Raw genomic sequence first — 22,139 nt, forward strand, 5'->3', positions numbered from 1 at the left:
AAACAAACTTCAAAGACATCGAAAAGGGCTGTGGTGGAGTGGTAAGTATTCTTTTATTCTTAGTCAAAAGTGTCTGATTCAAATCCTCTTCGAATTTAGTCGAGCTCCAATGTAGAACTGAACACCGGGCGGAAAAAAAGAAGAAGAGACATGTTGGACCGTCTAATAAAGACAAATTCATAGTCGTACCTACAACATTTAATTTTGAGTATATGCCCAACTTCCCCATAACTTGCTATATATATATCCATCCATACTAAGGATGGAAAAATAAACAAATTAAGCATACCACATTATGGACATTTTAACACCAACTAGTTCAACAAAAAGTCCATCTCTTCATGCTTGCTACTTATCATCCCTTGGTATATCCAATCCATTAGGTTATCAACTCTTTAAATCAAGAATCCCTTTTGAAGTAAACAAATTAAAGAAATGTACGATCCGATCTACGCTAGCCTTGAATCCTATCACTGCTCCTCCTGAAATTTTTAAAGAAAACGGGAGCACAACCACAAAAATACCCAAAGGGCCTGCGAATTCGTGCCCGTTTTCGCCTTTAGACTTTTTAGAAAGGGCTTCTATTGTTTATGGAAATTGCACATCAATTGTTTACAATGACACAAGTTACACTTGGTCACAAACTTACACTAGGTGCAAAAAATTGGCTTCTTCGATTTCTTCGCTAGGGATCAAGAAAGGCGATGTCGTTTCCGTGTTAGCCCCAAATATTCCTGCAATGTACGAGCTCCAATTCGCCGTACCAATGTCTGGTGCGATCCTCAACAACGTAAACTTTCGTCTCGATCCACGTACCCTCTCCGTTTTGCTTCGGCATAGCGAATCAAAGCTTGTATTTGTGGACTATCAAGCGAGTTCTTTAGTACTCGAGGCGATTTCTTTATTCCCTTCTAATTTACAACGTCCGAAATTAGTCCTCATTGAGGATGATTGTGGTAGTACGCCTTTAATATCGAGAAATGAGTTTTATAATAGTTATGAGAATGTTATTGATGAAGGAGACCAATTTTTCAAATGGATCGCTCCAGAGAGCGAATGGGAGCCCATGACACTAAACTACACTTCTGGGACTACTTATGCACCGAAAGGTGTGCTTCATAGTCATAGAAGTGCGTTTACGATGAGTGTCATGGGCTTAATTGATTGGTCCATGCCGAAGCAACCGGTGTACTTGTGGACCCTACCAATTTTTCATGCCAATGGTTGGGGTTATTGTTGGGCTATGGCTGCTGTTGGTGGAACCAATGTGTGTCTACGTCGGAGTCATGAGGCTGCTTCAATATATGAAGCTATTCAACAACACAAGGTAACGTTGAACGCTTTATTTAAAAGGTTAAGCTTTAAAAAAAATAATACATTTTTAATCACTTGATAATATCTTCATTATACCTTACCTAATGTGGGTATGATTCTTCTTTATGGATCTGACACGTGACTTTTTTTATTTATTATTACAGGTGATAGCAATAAAACTCAACTCCGTATTATTTATCAGCTACTAGATATAATGTTGAATTTTGTGACCGTGTCATCTACCAACTTAATTCATTAGAGATAAATACTATTTCACCTGTCCAAATTTATCATGTGAGCATGTTTGAGTGTGCACACAATTCAAACACAAAACTAAACATCAAACTTATGTTACTATAATTTAATTTGTTATATCAAGTTACTTAGTATTTATTCAAATTATTAATAAATATATTATTTATAATTATTTTTTAAGTGATTTGATTATGTAAATATTGTTTGTTTTTATATAGGTAACTCACATGTGTGGTGCACCAGTAGTACTCAACATGTTATCAACCTATTCAAAAAGAAAACCCCTTGATTCCCCTGTCCACCTCCTAACAGCCGGGGCACCACCCCCGGCCGCAGTTCTGGACAGGACAGAATCTTTGGGATTCGTGATAAGTCACGGTTATGGATTGACAGAGACGGGTGGGCCCGCGGTGACATGTGCATGGAAACAAGAATGGAATTCATTGACAAATTCAGAAAGAGCAACACAAAAATCAAGACAAGGTGTGAGGATGGTAGGGTTTACTGAAGTTGATGTAGTGGATCCTGAAACTGGAATCAGCATTGAGAGGAATGGGATGGCTATTGGAGAAATTGTTTTGAAAGGAGGTACGTATATTCGATTCGTTTTAATTTAAGCGTCTTTCTTTTCTTTTTAATTTGCTTTCATTTTTTCTCAACTATGGTAACTCTTTAGTTCGAGTATTATATTTTCTCTGGTCTACTCTAGTTGTCATGATTACTAAACACAAATATTAGTCCAAGGTTTTCTCTATCTATACTTATTTGTCCATGCTTAACAATGCACACATCATAAAAAATAATAAATAAAATGATATTTTAATATTTCACTCCTAATTATTATAATTAAAGTGTTAATACCAAAGGTACTTTTAAAAAGGACATTAATCAAAAACTAATTTATAAAGAACTTTTCAAAATTATAATCTTACACATACCGTGTTATTTGTGTGAAGGTAGACATTTATATCATTTAACAGTAAAATAAAAATTACTTTCTCTATTCAATTTTGCTTGTATATCTGTTATAAAATAATGAAAGATATGCGTATTTTACTATAATAATATGTTAAGTATTAGGTTTTCAAAAATGATTTGAGGAATATGTAATTAATTTTAAGAATAAAACATGAAAGGAAATTGAACTATTTTTTCTATATTAAAAAGTGAGAAATAAAAATAATTTATTTTTAGAATAATAATTAAATAAAAATAAATGAAATAATTACCATATTTAGAAGGTGGGTGGGGGAGTATTTGTTGTCTTAAGATGTTCGGACCAAATTAAAGTAGTCTATTATAATGTTTATTAATGTGAAAAATGGTCCCAAGAGTCCTCAATAAATTCTAGCATTGATGGACCAAATCATAAATAAAGAAATTATGTTAATTATATTGTACCTCGTACTCCATTATGTTCATTTTAGTTATTGTGCTTATATAAAATAACTGATTAAAAGAATTGTTATTTTAAATAATTAAGATATAGTAATTATTATTTATTCATTTTCACCTATATTCTTATTAATAAATATATAGAAAGATTGACGTGAAGATTCAAGAATAAATTAGTCAATTAGTTTTTTAGTAAATATTTTAATAAGGAACGTCCAAAAAAAAATAATATGACAAATAAAACAGACTACATGTAGGAGTAGAGTGAAGATGTTTATATATATAGTAAATATTAATTTTCTTTGATTTCTTCTTGTGTTTATCTCTCTATATTTTGAAAACCTGACTTCACGAGAGACTAATTTAGTAGATGAATATATAACAAGATAATTGAATTTGCAACAGGTAGTGTGATGCTAGGGTACCTTAAAGACCCTGAAGGAACATCAAAATGCATGAAAAATGATGGATGGTTTTACACTGGAGATGTTGGAGTAATGCATTCAGATGGATACTTAGAAGTTAAGGATAGATTGAAAGATGTTATAATTTGTGGTGGAGAGAACATAAGCAGTGTGGAAGTAGAGTCAATTTTATACAAACACCCTGCCGTGAATGAGGCAGCGGTAGTAGCACGTCCAGATAACTATTGGGGTGAGACGCCTTGTGCGTTCATCAGCTTGAAAAATGATGCATGCAAAGTCACCGAGAAGGAGTTGAGAGATTTTTGTAAAGAGAATTTACCTCTTTACATGGTGCCAAGGACAGTTGTTATAGAAGATGATCTTCCAAAGACTGCTACTGGGAAAATTCAAAAGTATTTACTTAGGGATAAAGCCAAATCACTTGTATAAGCGCGAATTCAGATTAGTCGATCAACTAAGGATAAGATGTGGGCTTATTTAGTAAGTAAATAGTAAATCATGAGCTGCAAGCATTTATTTCTATCAAAATGAAAAGTAGCAAGCAAGTTAAGTCGATCAGTTGATTTTAAATATCAAATAGTTTTAAAAAAATAATATGAGTTTTCGTTCTTAGCTATGGGTTCAAACATCGCTAAGAATTTAAATATTAGTATTTTCTAATATGTGTGATTTCTATATATTTACATGTATACATATATTGGAAGACGAGCTAGTCTGAGTTCATGTGTACTTATGCTTCCTGATGTATAATAATATTGTACCTGTTTAAAACTATTTAAATATGTTTGTGTGTGCATTCAAACTCAAAAAATCCTATAGCGTGATGGTTAATGTCACGACCCAAAAATGGACGTGATGGCACTCGTCTTAACCCACCAAGACAAGTCAGCCTAAAACTCAACCATTACAATAAAATGCGGATTTTTTTTATAATAAACTCAAATATACCACCAAAATCTGGTTGTCACGTGTATAAGCCTCTAAAATATTACAATTGAATCAAAAGAAAAATACAAGTCTCATATGACATTGTTTCTAGAGTAGAACAAGATCATAAACAGGAGTAAGAATGATCGCTGAGAAGACAAACAACTACCTCACAAATCTCCCAGAAGCCTTGGAAAAGAAGAAAATGACAAGTACCACAAAAATCCAGGCTCGTAACCTACAAAAATTTGTAGAAGCAAGGGGTGAGTACCAAACCACACGGTACTCAGCAAGTAAACCTCTAAACACGAGCTAAGGGGATAGAATACAAGTACTCCTTACACCCCAACTGAACCTTCACAACTACAATCTGTATAAAACCAGCCCAACCTAACAGTTCACAATTTACAAGCACATATCTCAACAACAACATTCTAACAATCATTTATTCTCAACAACAAGCTCAATATTTATCAATTACCACCTCCACAACTACAACCTGCTTAGTACCAGCCCCAACATAACAGTTCACAGTTTACAAAGCACATAGCTCAACACAACACTCTAACAATTTCATATCCTCAACAACAACAATAGTTTCATATCCTCAACAACAACACTCTAACAATTGCATATCTTCAACAATAAGCCCAATATTCATCAGTCACAAGTTTCATAGAAAGGCACTCACAAGATCAACAACACACAAGATCAAGTTCACCAATAATAAAGAAGTGTAATGCAATGAAATGCAATGTCAAGTATAGTGATGCATGTCTGACCTAATGATACACACCTGTTGTCTGTCAGTCCGGAACTCATGGGGGACATATATGTCCATGCATTCATCGCAGCGCGCGATATGACCCTCGATAATAGTAACCATCGCGGCGCGCGATACGTCCCTCGAAATATAGTATCCGTCGCGATGCGCGACACGTCCCTCGAAATATAGTATCCATCGCGGCGCGCGATATGTCCCTCGAAATGGTACATCCTTTTTATTTTCTTATTCTTTCTCAATGCACATAACACTTGTCACATCCATGTCTCTAAACAATGCAAATGACATGTTCACACAAATAATGAAAAGATGCCCATTTTCATAACATTGCACAATTCACAACAACACAATCAGGATACAACATCAACAATGATTCAACAAGCCTTTCAAACAATTCTCAACACATCACACAAACAATTGATCACATTGCCTTTTATTATCCCTTTCTCATCATTAGAATTAATCAATGTGGACAAGTCAACCCATCACCAAGCCTCATTACCCTAAACACATATTACAAGGAAATACATGAATTCCATACACTTAACAAGGGTTTAGAAATCCACTTGCCTCAAATAATCGAACAATCACTCTGGAACTTGAGCCTTCCCTTTTCGTTGTACTTCCAACTCAAAGCAATCTATTCACATTAATAATCACGATAAGATTTCGAAAGTAACAATACCCATATTACTATAGGTCTAGCCTAGACCCAAAAACTCATCCGAATTTATAATCAAGTTCCTAAATCTTGATGTCAACTGTCAATTAACATGTCAACTCTCATATTTTCCAAGTTTCAAGCTTAGTGTTAAGTTTCAATTTCTCCAATATCATAAATCTAATGATATTCATATAATACCATACATTTAATATTTAATTACCTATCTCAATATGTTAAAACTTGAATTATAACCTGATAATCTATAAGAAAATCGTGAAACCCAACTAAACCCATAACTTATATTCTCACTTACAGGCCAGTGACCATAACCTCAATTAATTTACTTAACAATTATTTTGCCATACCATTTGAAAACAGTAAACAATATGCTTGCTTTCTTTGTCGGTTAATTAATATACCTGCACCTTATACTTCCATATCTTGATTTGAGTAATTAAGGGAATCTATTTTCTTTGAATATAATATGTAAATGTAAGGTATAAAAGCATAGATATATTTATATATTATATACAACAGTGATCTATTCAACACATCTATTATGGAAATTAACATCATTTTGTAGTAGAGTTGGAAGAGACAAGGAACATGGAGCCATTGTTAATTATTACCTGAACGTAAGGTAGTCGTTTCTACTCCGGCCGCCGCTTGCGCAGGTAAGTCCCGACTCTTTTTCTTTTCTTAAATTATGATCCAAAAAATTTCAACCCTAATAATTTATTTCCTGTATGATTAACTGGTATATGGTATTAAACAAATTATAAAGTTAACCCATTTAAGCATTAACTAAAATTAGTTATTTAATAATTAACCGTCAATTAATTAACTCTAGTTAAGTGAATTCAAAATTTCCAAAAATGACCTTCCGGGTTATTAAAGTTAATTTGTGCACATCTACTTGATTTATCCTTTCAAAATCTTTAAATTTGATATATTGAAATTTTTATTCTTCGATTGTTATCGTAAAATTTTATATTATTAAATTTAATAGCAGTGGAGGACGTAACATATAACTAATGTGTTAAAATAGATAATAACATATTCAGTATGAAATAGAGATATAAATGTAAAAATTTAATAAAAGTTCAAATAATAAAACTCTCTAAATTTTTGAGAGTGTAAATTAATAATAGATCTAACAATAAGGACATAAAGGTTAAGTCTGTCAAATATAAATATTAAATTTGCCTATTTATTGTAGTACACTTATCTTCTCAAAATTTTGAATACCTACCATTAGAAGATAAGGTTGAACATGCAAAAAAAAATAGGGTACCACATGGTTTCTAAGAAATATTTTGGTGCTATTAATTTGTCAGCTTGAAAATTGATGAAAGAGAAGGAGTAAATGTAAATAATTATTTGCCAACTTCACGTGGTGCCAAAACTAGCGATTATTGAAGTTGAGTTGGGACCATTAAAGATTGTGGTAGAATGATAAATAGTATTTTATTTTTAATCAGAGATATTTGATTTGAGTCTTCTTGAGTATGAAGTTGATTTTATTAGAGAACGGTTTACTTCTCAATGTCAGACTTTTCGGCGTAAATTCAGAATTAGTCTAGCTCCCATGTAGATATCGGAACCAGATAGGAAACAAAAAAAAAATTGTTGAGAGAAGAAAAAGTCTAAGTCATTCTACGTCGACATAAATTCAGATTAGTCGGGTTCAATTGATTTCAAATATCAGATAGTTTCAGTTCTTAACTACGAGTTCAAAAGTCGCTAAGAACTTCTTCTTTTTTTTGGTGTAAGTCGCTAAGAACTTAAATATTAATATTACTAAGGTGTGATTTCAATATTTATTTATAATATAAACATGTTAAGGTATAACTAGATAAATATAAAATGTGTTTTCTTCTAACAATTTAAGTCTTTAAAAGATATGGTCATACACTTTAACATGATATCAGAACAAATAAGATGTCATGTCTTCGAGCCTCATCACCATCTGTATCTTTTTTCTACATGCATCAAAGGAAATCAATCTCCCGTAAATATTAGTTGCCGATTTAGAAGTCCGATTATGAGTTTATGTGTAGTTTCTGACCAGATCCTGTATACATAAAACTAAGTAGCTATATTTGATTGTAAAATCCATTATTAATTATTAGTATAACATTAACTTGAAGTTGTTATGGAACTCATAAATTTAAATTCTAAATCTGTCTCTGGCGATAGGATAAGAATAGAGAAAAAAAATGCCATCACATTAATTCTAAGAACATGACCAAGTTTGTGCAAGTTTGACTTGTTACTTTCCTAGCATGATGCATGGTGTGTCCCTACATATATATAAATATATCGTGATAATGTCATCAATTATCTTACTTTACAACATAAAGTGTATTGCACCTAATTCAATTTTATTTGGATCACACACGCAATAAAGATTTTGCGGTTGGTCATAATATTTGAAGTGACTCATACATATATACCAAGATGAAATGGTCCACATACATACAAGAATGTGAAAAACTTTGAAACATTCAACAAATACCACCTAGGTGCAATTAATGTTCCAAGATTTCATTTTTATAATCATTTTGAAAAGACTAATATATTAGTATATTAAAAATAATTGAATTTTGAATTTATTATGTAATTTTCTTTTCAATTATCAATGTGGGACTTTGTTTACGTACTAACAATCCTTACCTTGAGCTAAGATTCACATGGCCTATCATCTTACGGTTCATGTAGAGATTTACTATGTGTCAACAGGGGCGGACCTAGAGTCTGCCGAGGGGTTCAGCCGAACCCCCTGAGCAAAAAATTACATTGTATATTTAAGGTATTTTTAAGAATTTTTATGTTTATATATTGATTTTGAACCTCCTGAATATAAGATTAGAGGTTGGCTTAGTGGTTGAGGGGTTCAAACCTCAAATCTTAAGCACTGCTCTTTTTTTCGAACCCCCTTAATGAAAATCCTGGATCCGCCACTGTGTGTCAACCACATTAATCTAGTATTTATTGCCACTAGTCAATGTCTTTTTTTTTTTTTTTTAATGTTTGTATATACGTTTTCAAAACTACAAGTAAAGATTGTAAATCGATCCGCAGATAGGCAAATACATTGAGTGGGGCCCATGCCATTACTTCACAATATCCATACTCATCTCACTGAACGATCAACTCTGATACCTCATATTAGTTGTTAGGCAAAAATAACTCAAAGATATTTTTAATATAGTGCGATATTATCACCTCACTCCAATGACACTCATAGCTAGAAAGAACACATAAAAATCACTATATGTCTACATCCAAACAATGTCTCCCACACTTCTCGCACTTCAATCACATAAAAATCACTATATGTCTACATCCAAACAATATATCTTGCACTTTCATCTTTACCATTAAAAAGTATTACTACACTTAATATACAATATTTTTTTTCTTTTCAACTATTAATGTGAAGCATAATTTGCACACCCAACTCCATTAGATAAATTAAAACAAAAAAAGTCAACATTTTTGAATCCTCTACATAATCAATATTCCTTAAACTTATATGATGGACGTGCTATAAGTCTATTACTAAAAACTGTTGAAAAAATGCTAGCTTTAAAATTGGAGGAGTGGTGGGAATACTATCATCTTATTTAGCTATTTAAGTCGAGCTTTTCATTTGAAAAGATAAAAGTTAATTTTTTAAGGGCAAACTACACAAATTTCACTAGTTTAGGTCCTAATTATTAGGATTCACGTTAATTTAGAATATTACTTCATATACCATATTTCGGTACTTAGATACATGTAACATGACTTGTCAGATATATGTATCTGATAGTTAAAAAAAGCGAGATACGTGTTTTATTATTTTTTAATTAAATGTGTGTAACTGTTATCCTTAATTAAAGGAGTAATTGAGTATTAATTAAGAACTCTAGCAGATTTTGGCCTTTGAATACATGTATTCGAAGGTTAAAAATCGAGATACGTGTATCCAACGGATAAAAAAGATCGAGATACATGTTTTATTAATTTTGAAATAAATGTGTATTATTGTTTTCCTTAATCAAAAGAGTAATTGAGTATTAATTAAGAACTCTAACAATTTTGGCCTTTGAATACATGTATCCGAGGGTTAAAAAATCGAGATACGTGTATCTAACGGGTAAAAAAGATCAAGATACATGTTTTATTAATTTTCTGGGTTTGTATCCTTAAAAAGATGTGTTAGATACAACATCTTGCACTAGATGTGTAACTGGGTTTAGTGATGTATTTGTTTTGGTAAGTAGAGCTTCACATAGTACTTTCATTTATATTGGGTCATTCCCGTGCTTAGATCTATTCTCAGCTTGAATGTTAGCGGATGGAGATTCAACCCTGCAATGAAAAAATCTTGAGAGAAAACAAAACTATAAAGTTCATATCTCATAAACATATTGTATATTAATGTTAATGTGTTGTACATTTACTGAGAATCATTCAATTTTGGAAACGGTCACCCATGATAGAATAAATAGCAACAAGATCATACTATGTAGGACCTACTTCGTAAAGCTTTTTAAAATTGAAATTTAAAACGTTATGAACTCTATCATAGATATATGAAAAGGGAGAACTTTATTCTAGATACATGAGAATACTGATACAAAGTTACAAATTTCTACCTATAATTTGGAATGCCAATATTCGATTTTGATAATTTGCTATTAAAACGTAATTTGAGAGAAAGAAAGAAGAAAAAGATGGTGGAAGCAGTGGAGGACGTGAGGGTGGGGATGATAGACACTGATGAATAATGGGAATTTTATTTGGAAGAGAGAAATGGTTGATGAGAGAGAAATTTTTTATGTTAATTCACCATTAATTTAGGTGTTTAAATATAAAGATAATTAATCAATCCTATTTTTAAGGGATTTGTATATCTTATTGTATCTTTTAAAATATATGGTATAAAATATTAAAAGTGGTAATATAAGTAATTGTTTGAAACTAGAGGTAAATTAGTATATATGATTGTGATGTATGTCTAATTTAGTAGTTTTTCCTTTTTTTAAATACTCACAATTTTCATGGTCAAATGAGGCCTTATAATGATTGAATTTCAAATAATAATAATTAAAGTTCAGTTATATATGTCTGAAGTTCAAGTAAAAAGAATAAAATTCAAAATCATATATATGAAATTCAAACATCATTGGCCAAATTGTTTCTTCTTCCTTTTAATTCCGTCATTAATGACATTTTTTTCTTCTTCCTTTCAATTTTTTCATTAATGATTTCTTTTCCTTCTTCGTTCTCCTTTTTCTTCTTCCTCCTCCTTCTGCATCTTTTTCTTTTTCTTCTTCATTATTTTTTTCTTTAAAATTCAATATATCGTGAATGTGAATCGTTTCAACCGAATTATATATCAAAAGATTCAAAATATTGAGAGAATTTCATATTTAAAATTTGGGATTATTTAGAGGTGATTTTGAGTTGATCGAGATTGAATAGTTCGTATATACTTCATGTATATAGTTAAGCTATATTAAACTTTTTGAGTATATCTCAATTCTCATGTATATATAAGTTATATTGTATAGTTAGTGTATACTTTCTTTGACTTTTGAGAAGCTATATTGTATAGTTAATATATACTTTGATTACTTTCTATAATTTTTGGCTATTTTTTTATGTAAATTAAATATGACTATATTTGATGTAAATTAATTACTTTATCGTATGTATTTGAAACTACCCCTTTCTTTAGGTATGACAAAATCAAACCTAATTCGCCCAACCCGTATAAGTTTGGGCAGATAATTTATCAGCTCAACATTTCAACCCATTAAAATGTGGGCTGATATCTAACCCAATTGACTCAATAGAAGGTTGTCAAAATATTTTTTAGATTTTTTTTTTGTATTTTGATATATTATATATAGCCATAAGAAAAAATAATTTTATTAGGCACTAAAATATTGTAAAAGAACAAATAAAATAATTAAAATTTAGTAAAAATTGAATTGGCATGTAACTTGACTCGTTCAATAACCTATTACCCAACCCATTTTAATATAAGTAAATTTGAACTGGATTAAATCTTGACCAGATTGACCCAATTGTGACCCACCCAATTTGATTCCGATCCACCCGCCCAATTATCAACCCTAATTTTATTACATTTCTCCATATCAAACTCATTGGGCCTCAAAACCTTGTTGATTCAGCCCAAATTAATAATCCAAAGACGAAGAAAGATGTCTGCAAATGATACAGGAACTAGCATTTTTTTTGGGCTTGACTCACTCAAAAACACCATATAATATACGTGTGATACTGTTCGCTTTAGGCTAAGTTCATACATTTTTTCTCAAAAAATCTCGCATCATTCAAAGTATCTTTACACCTTATATGTAACTTCTTTAATTCGAAATTTTAAATGTGAGATTTTTTGTTAGCACCACCAATAATCAGTCCCTCAGATTAAGTTCCACGCGACTTATTTATTACAAATAATATATCGACTCCCACTTACTTATACTTTGATTTCAATTTAATACTACTTTCTTTTCACCATATTAATCTCTTTCCATATTTATTGAGTAAAGTTAAATATGAAAACTAATATTTTCGTTGTTCACTTTTACTCATCTACTATACTAAAAAACATATGAATGATGAAGAAGACCAAGACTTTTCTTTTTTAAGGTCCAGCTATTTCTATCTTGCTCTTTTTGAAATGAATTATTTTATGAATATACGTTATATATGAAATAAATTGTAAGAGTCAGAAAAAATAGGGCACAAATGAATAATATATAACTTTAACTTGGCATTTTCTTCTTAGTTACATGATTTAATTGCCACAAAAAATATGATGACATATATTAAAGGTATAACACATAAACGTGTTAACTTAGCATCAACTGACATTTATGTCCTCTAATTTTGGGTGTACACAAGTAGACAATTAAGTTTGTATAAAATTGATCAAATAGTCACATTTGTCCTACATGACATTCTACATGACAATTTTGTGTTCTACGTGACGCATGTGTCTAGCTACTTATTCAATTTTATACAAATTTAAGTGTCTACTTGTGTACACCTAAAGTTAGAGGACATATTATTAGCTAAAATAGAGTTAAACGACATATTTATATATTATGCCTATATTAAACTTATAAGTTTCAAAATCTCTACTTTTTGATTTTTTTTTGTGTCAGTCACATACTTTCACACAAAATGAAACATAGAAGAACGAAATGTCAAGAAAATAATTCGTTTACTTAATACACCATACTTGTCAAGTTGTCATTTATATGAAGTTACAATTTGTAAGTGGAATATTTCAAAGCCAATTCACACAAATAAATTCCACATAAAATAAGAAGTACTATTATAAATTGAAATAAGAAAGAAAGTCTCCTCTTGTGGGACAATTTTTTGACATTTTGCTACATGTAGTTTTTGACAGCAAAGTTGGCTTTTTGGGATAGATCCCAAGGAAAATAGTAAACCAAAGCAGTTGGAAGCTATGAATGCATGAAAATAGGGGTGTGAAAAATCGAATCGACTCATAAATTGAATCGGAAAAAATATTATTGATTATTACTATTGAATTATTGGGTTAATGGTTTTATAAGAAAATTTTATTGAATTATTGGTTCGATATTGGTTTTTAATATTGGATAAATCGATAACCCATTAAGACTGTTGTAATTTACTACTTTTACCTGTACATAAATATTAAATTTTAATCTCAATACCTTACTAGTTCTGTTTTTGTTCTTTAGCTTTCAATTCACACTTCACAATGACTTTGAGTTCACTGCTTTACATTTATACAAAACGTCAGAACCTAAAGTAAGAACCCTATTCCTCTTAATTAATTTCTCTTTGTGTTACACTTCTGTAGTTCTTTTTCATGTTAGTTATTATTGTTTCTATTTTACGAGCAATTGTCAAGTTACATTATTGTCTTGTCACATCAAATTTGTCAGAGACGAAGTCATATATTTGTTTTATATGCCCTTTCTTATTGGTTAAATTGAAAACCGAATCGTTAAGAACCAAAATCGATAAATCGAAAATAAAAATATTGTATTGATTTGATTATTAATTTAGCATATTTAAAAATCAAAACTAATAAACCAAACCAATAATACATAAAACCAAATCAAACCGATTGAGATGCACGCCCTACATGAAAAGACATTATTGCTATAGTTCATACATTATTGTCCCCCCCCCCCGACTTTTATTTATTGCCTTTATATATGTACACACAATAGAGTGTGTCTCAATCTTGAAAATGAGCTGTGAATTTTCATTAATATAGCCTGACATAATTGTATATACCTTCCCATAAATATATTAATTATACATACCAATCATATTGGCATATGACATAATTGTATACTTAAATCTATTCAACCGTATAACAATATATTAGAATCTAAAGAATATGATGTGTATACAAAATTTATTTTTATTTTGTAAAAAATAAAGATATTATTTTCGATAAATACTAAATGACTCAAGCAAAGTATTTCAGAGCAGGTTTGAAAAGTAAATGCAATAACAAAGACATCAGTGTTGAAAATAATGAAGAAAAAGAACCATAACAAAAACTAATATGACGACCTAAGTAAACAAATTTAACATGAATATACAAATTGAAGAATAAGATGGTATGCTACTTAAAAGAAATAGCGACAGATAAATTCTATCACTAAACAACAAAACACGTTACTAATGATATTAATTTAACGATGAATTAAGATAAAATTTTGTTTGCTAATTTCATTTTTTTTGTATTGGTAGGAGAGTAATAATAACAATACTGATGTGAAAACGAATGGGAAGGTAAGGTATTTCAAACTATCAACATGGCTCTCCCACAGGGAAGTGAGACAACACTCAAGTATCTATTATCCTTCTACCATAATTCTCGACCTCCATAATCTCCTATTTAAACTCAAGTCCTCGGTAAATTGAAGGTGTGTTATATCTTGTCTAATCACCTATTCTCAATATTTCTTCAGCCTACCACTACTTCTCCTCAGATCCACCATATCTAACCTATTACACTTTCTCAATTGGCATCTTTGCATCTCTTTTTTCACATGACCAAACCACTTCAATCTCGCTTCTCTCATCTTGTCCACCACAGAGTATACTCTCACCTTGTCCTGAATATCTTCATTTCTAATCAAAATCCCTCTTAGTATGCCACACATCTATCCCAACATACTCATTTTCATTAATTAATTTCGTCTTCTGGATATTTTTTTATGTACGGAAATTTTATGCCTTTGGTGGCACAAACCTTTTATTTCATTCAAGATCTATACAGAGAACAAGCAAAGGGGGACGATAGCCTAAACCTCCGTTAATAAGCATTAATATACAACCTTGAAAACAAGTCATAATTTGCGAAGGCTACTATTAAATTGCCCGTTGAATCCCTTATGGATGTGAGAGTTCTTCACCAGCTAACACTCATTCTCATACAATATAGATGGTCTAACAACCATTCTATAAAACTTACCTTTAAGTCTTGGTTACACATTTTTATCATACAAGACATCGTATGCGGACCTCCATTAATTTCATCCTCCCCCGCACCAATATATGATGTGTAACATCATTTTCTATATATATCTCTCAATTTCCTTTGATTGTTGGCTCAATACTTGAAACTTCCTCTTTTGGGAATGACTTGTATATCAATACTCACTCCACCTAGTCAATTACGTCACTAAACATGCACTTCAAGTACTTTATCTTAGTCCTATTCAACTTCAATCCTTAGACTCTAGAGCTTGCTCCAAACCTCAATCGTTGACTCCTTTGGATATCTCGTCAATCAATACTATGTCATTTATAAATAACATACAAAATATGATACCTCGGATCCTTAAATATATCGCATCAATTTATCCATCACCAAGACAAATAAAATCGAACTAAGAATAAGATATTCTTAGTCTCCTCTCACCTTTTTTTCCTATAGAGATGAAGTGATACATCATTATTAGTATCTTTTATAAGATTTTTCTTTTACCACTTTGTTTTTTTTCTTCTTTCAGGCCAATCATCTTATAGATTTAGATATTTGCACTATTTTTCCAATTAACGTAGAAAATTTGTGTGGATGTGAAAAATATATCCTTGATTGAGTCCATTTTGAATGTTTGCAATTTGTGATCTATTTGTAGAATTCCATTACTTCTCCCAACCCTTTCGAATCACCATCGAAAAGAAAAAGAAAATAAGTGTATTTTATAATATGAAGTTAACTTTTAAAAACACATTTGAATTGTATCACGTTTATGCGAGTTTTCTATATGAACTATCTGGTGTCTTTTTTTCTATCTAAATTATCACTAACTATTTATCAAATCGCACTTCAACTCTCAGTTGTTTCTTTTTCTACCTGAAAGATGATGATATTTTATATAGGAAAAGTGAATAACTAATACTTGAGATGTGATTTAATAAATAATTGATTATAATTTAGGACTTCAGGTGAAAAAAACTAAACACCTAATAGTTCAAATAAAAAAAAAATTAAAAAAATAATATTTTAAATATTTTTTACCATCTAACTCGTACAGATATATTAAAGGATCTATGTATCCTTGGAGAACTATCATTGTTGACTTGAAGAAGTCTCCGCCCATCAATAAATGATGCACCAATAGCACCATCATTCAAGTTACAATCACGCAGATTTGTCAACTTTTTTTTTTTTTTAAATGCATAAGTACACTTAACCTATGTTCGAAATCTCAGAGACATACTTATACTATATTAAAGTCTTATTACTCCTAAATTTATTTTATAAATAATTTTCTACCCCTTTTCGGCCTACGCGGCATTATCAATCAGATAGCTTGAAAAAATTGTCAACACGCGTTGGGCCCAGAAGATAGTGCCACGTAGGTCGAAAAGGGGTAAAAAATTATTTATAAAATAAATTCGGAGGAATAATAGAATTTTAGTATAGTATAAGTGTGTCTCTGAAATTTCGGGCATAGATTGGGGATACTTATACATTTTCCCTATTTTTTTTTTGGTTTAGATAAAAAATTTAATATTTTACTTATTAGGTTTTTTTAAAATATAAATTCTTCATTTGGAGACGTACATCTTTATCCAAAAATTTATGATGTGTAAACACTTCAAGAAGCCATCATTTTTAGGTTGTTGGGAATGACCAAGTGAAAGGACAAACAGGGTGCTTAAAGATTCGTCGTGCTAATGTTGATCTCGAAAATCATATCAAGGAATATCCTATATGTCCTTACCTCTGAAAGAATGGTGTTGGTTTCATTTATAGGCATATTATTTATCCATCGAAAATAATTGCATGTATTATTTTTCTAAAATAACAAAATAAAGAAACAAGCTAGTGAATATTCAGATATTTTGAAGTGAACAATATAAAATTTTTACCTTTGAACACGCACAACTCCAAACATGAAATCCTTAATGTTTTTATTTTAAATGCTCTGTGCATTTACAAACATGTAGTTCAATTGAATATACAGACCTCACAAGTTGTTGAGACAATGCAATCAAATTTCAAAGATCATAATATAAAGTAGAAAAATAAAATAAAAGATGAATGAGGAAATGTGGAGTGAATAATTTAATATTTATTGTTGAATAAAGAGATATAGTTTCACGTGAGAAGTTAATAAAAAAGATTTTAGTTTGCCCATTTGTGGGCGAGCTATATATCTTTATGAAAAAATAATGATTTTTTGACTTTTGGGTTGAACCGTGGAAGTTAACTTTGTTTATCATAATTTGTCCATATATAAATGGACAACATATCTCTTTTAATATGTGTTTTTACAAAAATCCCTTTTGATTGGTAACGTTTAAAAAATATCTATTTTGAAACCAAACTATGTAACGACAGCTTACCAAACGAGTAACATGAAGAAGTGATTCATCATCATTGTTTATAAGATTTTTCTTTTCCAATTTTTTTTTTTTTCTTTGAGACCATTCAATTTATAGATTTAGATGTTTGCACCATTTTTCCTATTAACGAAGAAATTTTGTGTGGATGTGAAAAGAAGAAAAAAAGTCTTTATTTGGGTGTGTTTAGTATGAAAGGAATTTTTTTTTTTAAAAAATAAATAATTTTTTTCTCTATGTTTGGTTGATTAAAATATTTTGAAAAATATATTTATTACGGAAATAAGCTTCTTAAAAGGCATAATACATAAATGTGTCATTTAAATTGACATCATTTCATAGTTATACCATTTCACTTTGGGCGTGCACAAATAGACACTTAAACTTGTATAAAGTTGAATAAGTAGATACATGAGTCTTATGTGGCATAGTACTCATAAGACACCACAAAAGATATAATTTGTCATGTATGATTCCACGTAGGACATGTGTGTTTATTTGTTCAACTTTATATAAATTTAAGTGTCTACTTGTGCACACCTAAAGTTGGGGGCATAAATATGAAATGAGGCCAACTTAAATGGTATATTTATGTATTATGCCTTCTTAAGAATAAGGAAAAAAAGACTTTCTTAATGAAAATAGAAAAAATAAGGTGCATAAGTGATCTTCCAAGTTCATTATCTCTTTCCCACCTATTCAATCCCAACCCTTTGACTAACCCCCCTTCTCGAACCCTCACTTTCCATCTCATCTTGCCTCCATGGTGTTTTGCTATCACATATAAATAATTCTGGAGAATATTTTCTTGCTTCCTTACCAAACACTATAATATAAGTAAGAAATCTACTTATTTTACAAAAATATATTTTTAGGAAAATATTTTCCTTCATACCAAATACACCTTAATAAAGATGTAGTTTATGATCAAAAACACATTTGAAGTGTCACATGTTTGCGAGTTTTCTACATACATGAACTATCATGTGTTCACTTTTTTTGTCTAAATTATCATCACCTATTTATCAAATTACACCTCAACTATCATGAGCTGTTCTTTTTTCCTACTTGAACAATGTTGATATTTTCGGATAGAAAAATTAACAACTGATACTTAATATATGATTTAATAAATAATTGATGATAATTCACATAAAAACTTAATAAAACATGATAATTTAAATACATTTTTGATTTTTAAAGATATATTAAAGGATTTATGTATCCTTTGAGAACTATCATTGACTTGAAGAAGTCTCCGCTCATCATTCAAGTTTCAATCACAATAAGTTTGATTAATAAGACTAGGACCTTAGGGGACGTCATTCTATTTCTATCTGGTTATTATTTTCTCCGTTCAATTATAGTCGTCTACGGCGGCAGAACTAGGTGGGAGTTCGTGGATTCAGACGAATTCAATAATTTTTTCGTAAATTTTATGTATTTGTACTAAAAAATTAAATATACTATATATATATATATATACACATATATAACTTATAAATCTCTAATAAAAACTGATTCATAGCTTAGTGGTAAAGAAGGATCGTGGAAATACTTTCCACACTAGAGTTGTGAGTTTGAATTCCATTATCAACAACAAAATTCTCTTTTTCCAGAACCTCCAAACTCCTAATCCTGGCTCCGCCTTTGCTTGTCCATTATATGAAATCAATGAATAATTTTACACTTAGTTCCTAATTTACCCTCATCATTAATTATAGTCATTTTTCTATTACATTTTTTCAAGGCATTGTATTTATTATATTCAAATAATGATATAGTAAAAATTACCTTTCTATTTATAATTTTTTAAAAAGTGTGTAAAATCAATAGTAAACAAGTATTATTAGTCAGAGAGAAGTAAAAGGACTAAAAGCATAGTATATAACTTAATTAAAGCTTAAATACGTCAAAGTCAAATATTACCGAGATAATACAATAACAACGGGACTAAAACTGATATTATCCAAAAGAATCACCATCACCTTTTTATAAAAAAAAAAAAAAAAAAGAAGTAAGTAATTGTTTATAAGAATAAATTTTCTTGAAAAGTACGTTGTGTTTGGATAGCATGCATGATTTGGAATCTGGTTTTTTGACAGTATGATTAATTTGCAAGTTGGACTGAATAAAAAAACAACTTGCCAAAGCTGACTTTAGCCATTTGGATTAATTAGTTCACATTATGTTTTTTTTTTTTTCGACATCTTATATTTATTTTGAAATTTGATTAAGTCGAATTTATGTCATCAAAATTTCATTTTAGAGGGTAATGCACTCCTTATCATAGACAGTTTCATATCTAAGGCTCGACTCATGATTTCTGATTTAGAATGGAGGAATACTTATCACTCATTAGAACTTTAAACGATTGTGTTCATCTTTTTCATTCGGACTCTTCAAAAATATTGTTAGATGCATATCAAATTTTAAAAATATCCATATAAATACGATAACATTTTTTAAAAAATCGGAACATATTATGCTATTACTGCCTCTTTTATTAGATCGTGCCTTTACACTTAGGCGGAGCACCACAAACTCTATAATGTCAACTCTCTCACTCTTCACGGAATACCTTTAGGATTCTCTTCTTATTTCGGAAGTGGAATCTAAAATTTAAACTTAATAATTTTAAAATAATTCTAATTTTATTATATTTATTTTTTTATATTTTTAAAAGTCAAAGTAATAGTGAAAAATAATATTTAATTCATTTAATTCTTTCAATTGATAAATATTTTAAATCAATATTATTTTTAATTACCATGACTAAAGTACTAGTAAAAAGGAATTGGAGGGAGTAATAATAAACCTATAAAACCATGTCTAGATTCATGTCCATGTCTGTCAAGAAAGCATTTAATATCAAGGGACAGATTATTATAATATAAAGTATAATTTATTAAATAATTTTTATTTAATAAAGTACATTAACTTTTTCTTAAAAAATATTGTACATGTACCTTTTAATATTAAGAATATAATTAAAATAATCAACAGTTTTTTATTTTAAATTCTAAAAAGCAATAATTAAGTATTTCAAAATAATTTTTTATAGCTAAAATAACTATTAATTTTGAAACAAAGAGAGTAATACTCATGATCGTTTGGTACGACAACTAAGGAATAATTAATTTTAGAATATATTTTTTCTATATTGAATTATAATATAATTACAAAATAACTTATCTCAAAATTATAATATTGTTTGTATATCTTATTAAGAGTAATTGAATAATTTTAAAATAATTAATTTTAAAATAACTTATTTTCCAATTAATCGAACTTTTAGTACACATTTTAATGGTCATACATAGCGGCCAACCCCACACACCCACTTTCTTATTGATAAAGACAACATCACCCCCTTTTATACACCAATATTATGAGGTCTTGAATTCTATTGAGGCACCCCACCCCCCACAACTTGGGATAAAAGTTGGACCGTAAATTTAATCGAATTTAATATTTTTTGTATAAATAATATATTTATATTAATAATTTTCATATATATATATTTTAGAATTTAATTACTAGAATTTGAAATTACTATTTTAAAATTTATAATTCATAAAATTAAAATTTTAATTTCGTCTTGGATATACACATTTCTAATTGGTTCCTCACTCCAACAAAACTATCCATTTCTCTATCAAGAAAAATACATTCAAATATCCAAATTGATTATTTTTATTATAGTAGCCATACATTTAGATGATGATCGTATTGAGGCCGACCCCTACCTAAGAGTGGAGCTATCCTTGAATTTTTTAAAAGGGAATCAACTAACTTTTTTAATTTATTAAAAAACTATGTTATTTTCTTATGTAAACTTGTCACAAGAAAATATCGTGTGACCATTTGAGGACTTTTGTTTGTTCTACCATCGTATTAAAATAGGTGTCTTATTTAAGATTTTAACTGAGAAAATATATTTTTATTTATTTAATTAATTATTAGCAATAATCATTTATTAAAATTACGGAAGTCAACAAAATTTGTAATAAAAATATTGACTCCGCTTCAATTTATTTGAATCTCCTTAATGAAAATTTTGTCACACACCCCTGCCCCATTTTGTCAACTAATAACAACAATACTCAAAGCCTTTTCATATTTCTTAAACCTCGTCCTCAATCAAACTACATCACATAAATTAAAACAGAAAACATACTTAATTATCGATCCACAATAATAACCCAAAAAAATTATTGAACCCAACCAAACTGTAAAAAAAAAAATATCGACTCCGCCCCTCCTCATACATATCTCCTTAATAAAAATTCTGCCTCTTTCATCGCCTTGGCCCCATTTTGTCTATGATAACAACAATATTCACCCACACACATTACACAGTATGAGCCTTTATCCCACTACTAGTACTCCCTCTTTCATCATCAATAAATACCAATTTCCCTAATCCCAACTTGTAAAAAAATCCAATTTTTTTTCATAAACCACTAGAGCT

At 29.9% G+C, this 22,139-nt stretch overlaps 1 protein-coding gene across 1 annotated transcript; it reads left to right on the forward strand.

Annotated features, from left to right (window-relative positions):
• Positions 1–272: 272 nt before the first annotated feature.
• LOC125830250 (2-methylpropanoate--CoA ligase CCL4-like) lies at positions 273–3,962 on the forward strand. The gene is made up of 3 exons (XM_049509464.1): positions 273–1,327; positions 1,788–2,157; positions 3,370–3,962. The coding sequence occupies exons 1-3, from the start codon at positions 296–298 to the stop codon at positions 3,816–3,818; spliced, it is 1,851 nt and encodes a 616-aa protein (XP_049365421.1). The 5' UTR covers positions 273–295; the 3' UTR covers positions 3,819–3,962.
• The last annotated feature ends 18,177 nt before the right edge of the window (positions 3,963–22,139 follow it).

The sequence above is a fragment of the Solanum verrucosum genome, unplaced genomic scaffold (assembly GCF_900185275.1).
Source record: "Solanum verrucosum unplaced genomic scaffold, falcon-dt-bn FXZP01000072.1, whole genome shotgun sequence".
Lineage (NCBI taxonomy): Eukaryota > Viridiplantae > Streptophyta > Magnoliopsida > Solanales > Solanaceae > Solanum > Solanum verrucosum.

What these genes read in the sequence shown, in the direction of transcription:
- LOC125830250 (XM_049509464.1), top strand. Translation starts at nt 296, where the DNA reads ATGGACATTTTAACACCAACTAGTTCAACAAAAAGTCCATCTCTTCAT. An exon ending in AAGCTATTCAACAACACAAG is followed by an intron (nt 1,328 to 1,787) that starts GTAACGTTGAAC and finishes GTTTTTATATAG; the next exon opens with GTAACTCACATGTGTGGTGC. An exon ending in AGAAATTGTTTTGAAAGGAG is followed by an intron (nt 2,158 to 3,369) that starts GTACGTATATTC and finishes AATTTGCAACAG; the next exon opens with GTAGTGTGATGCTAGGGTAC.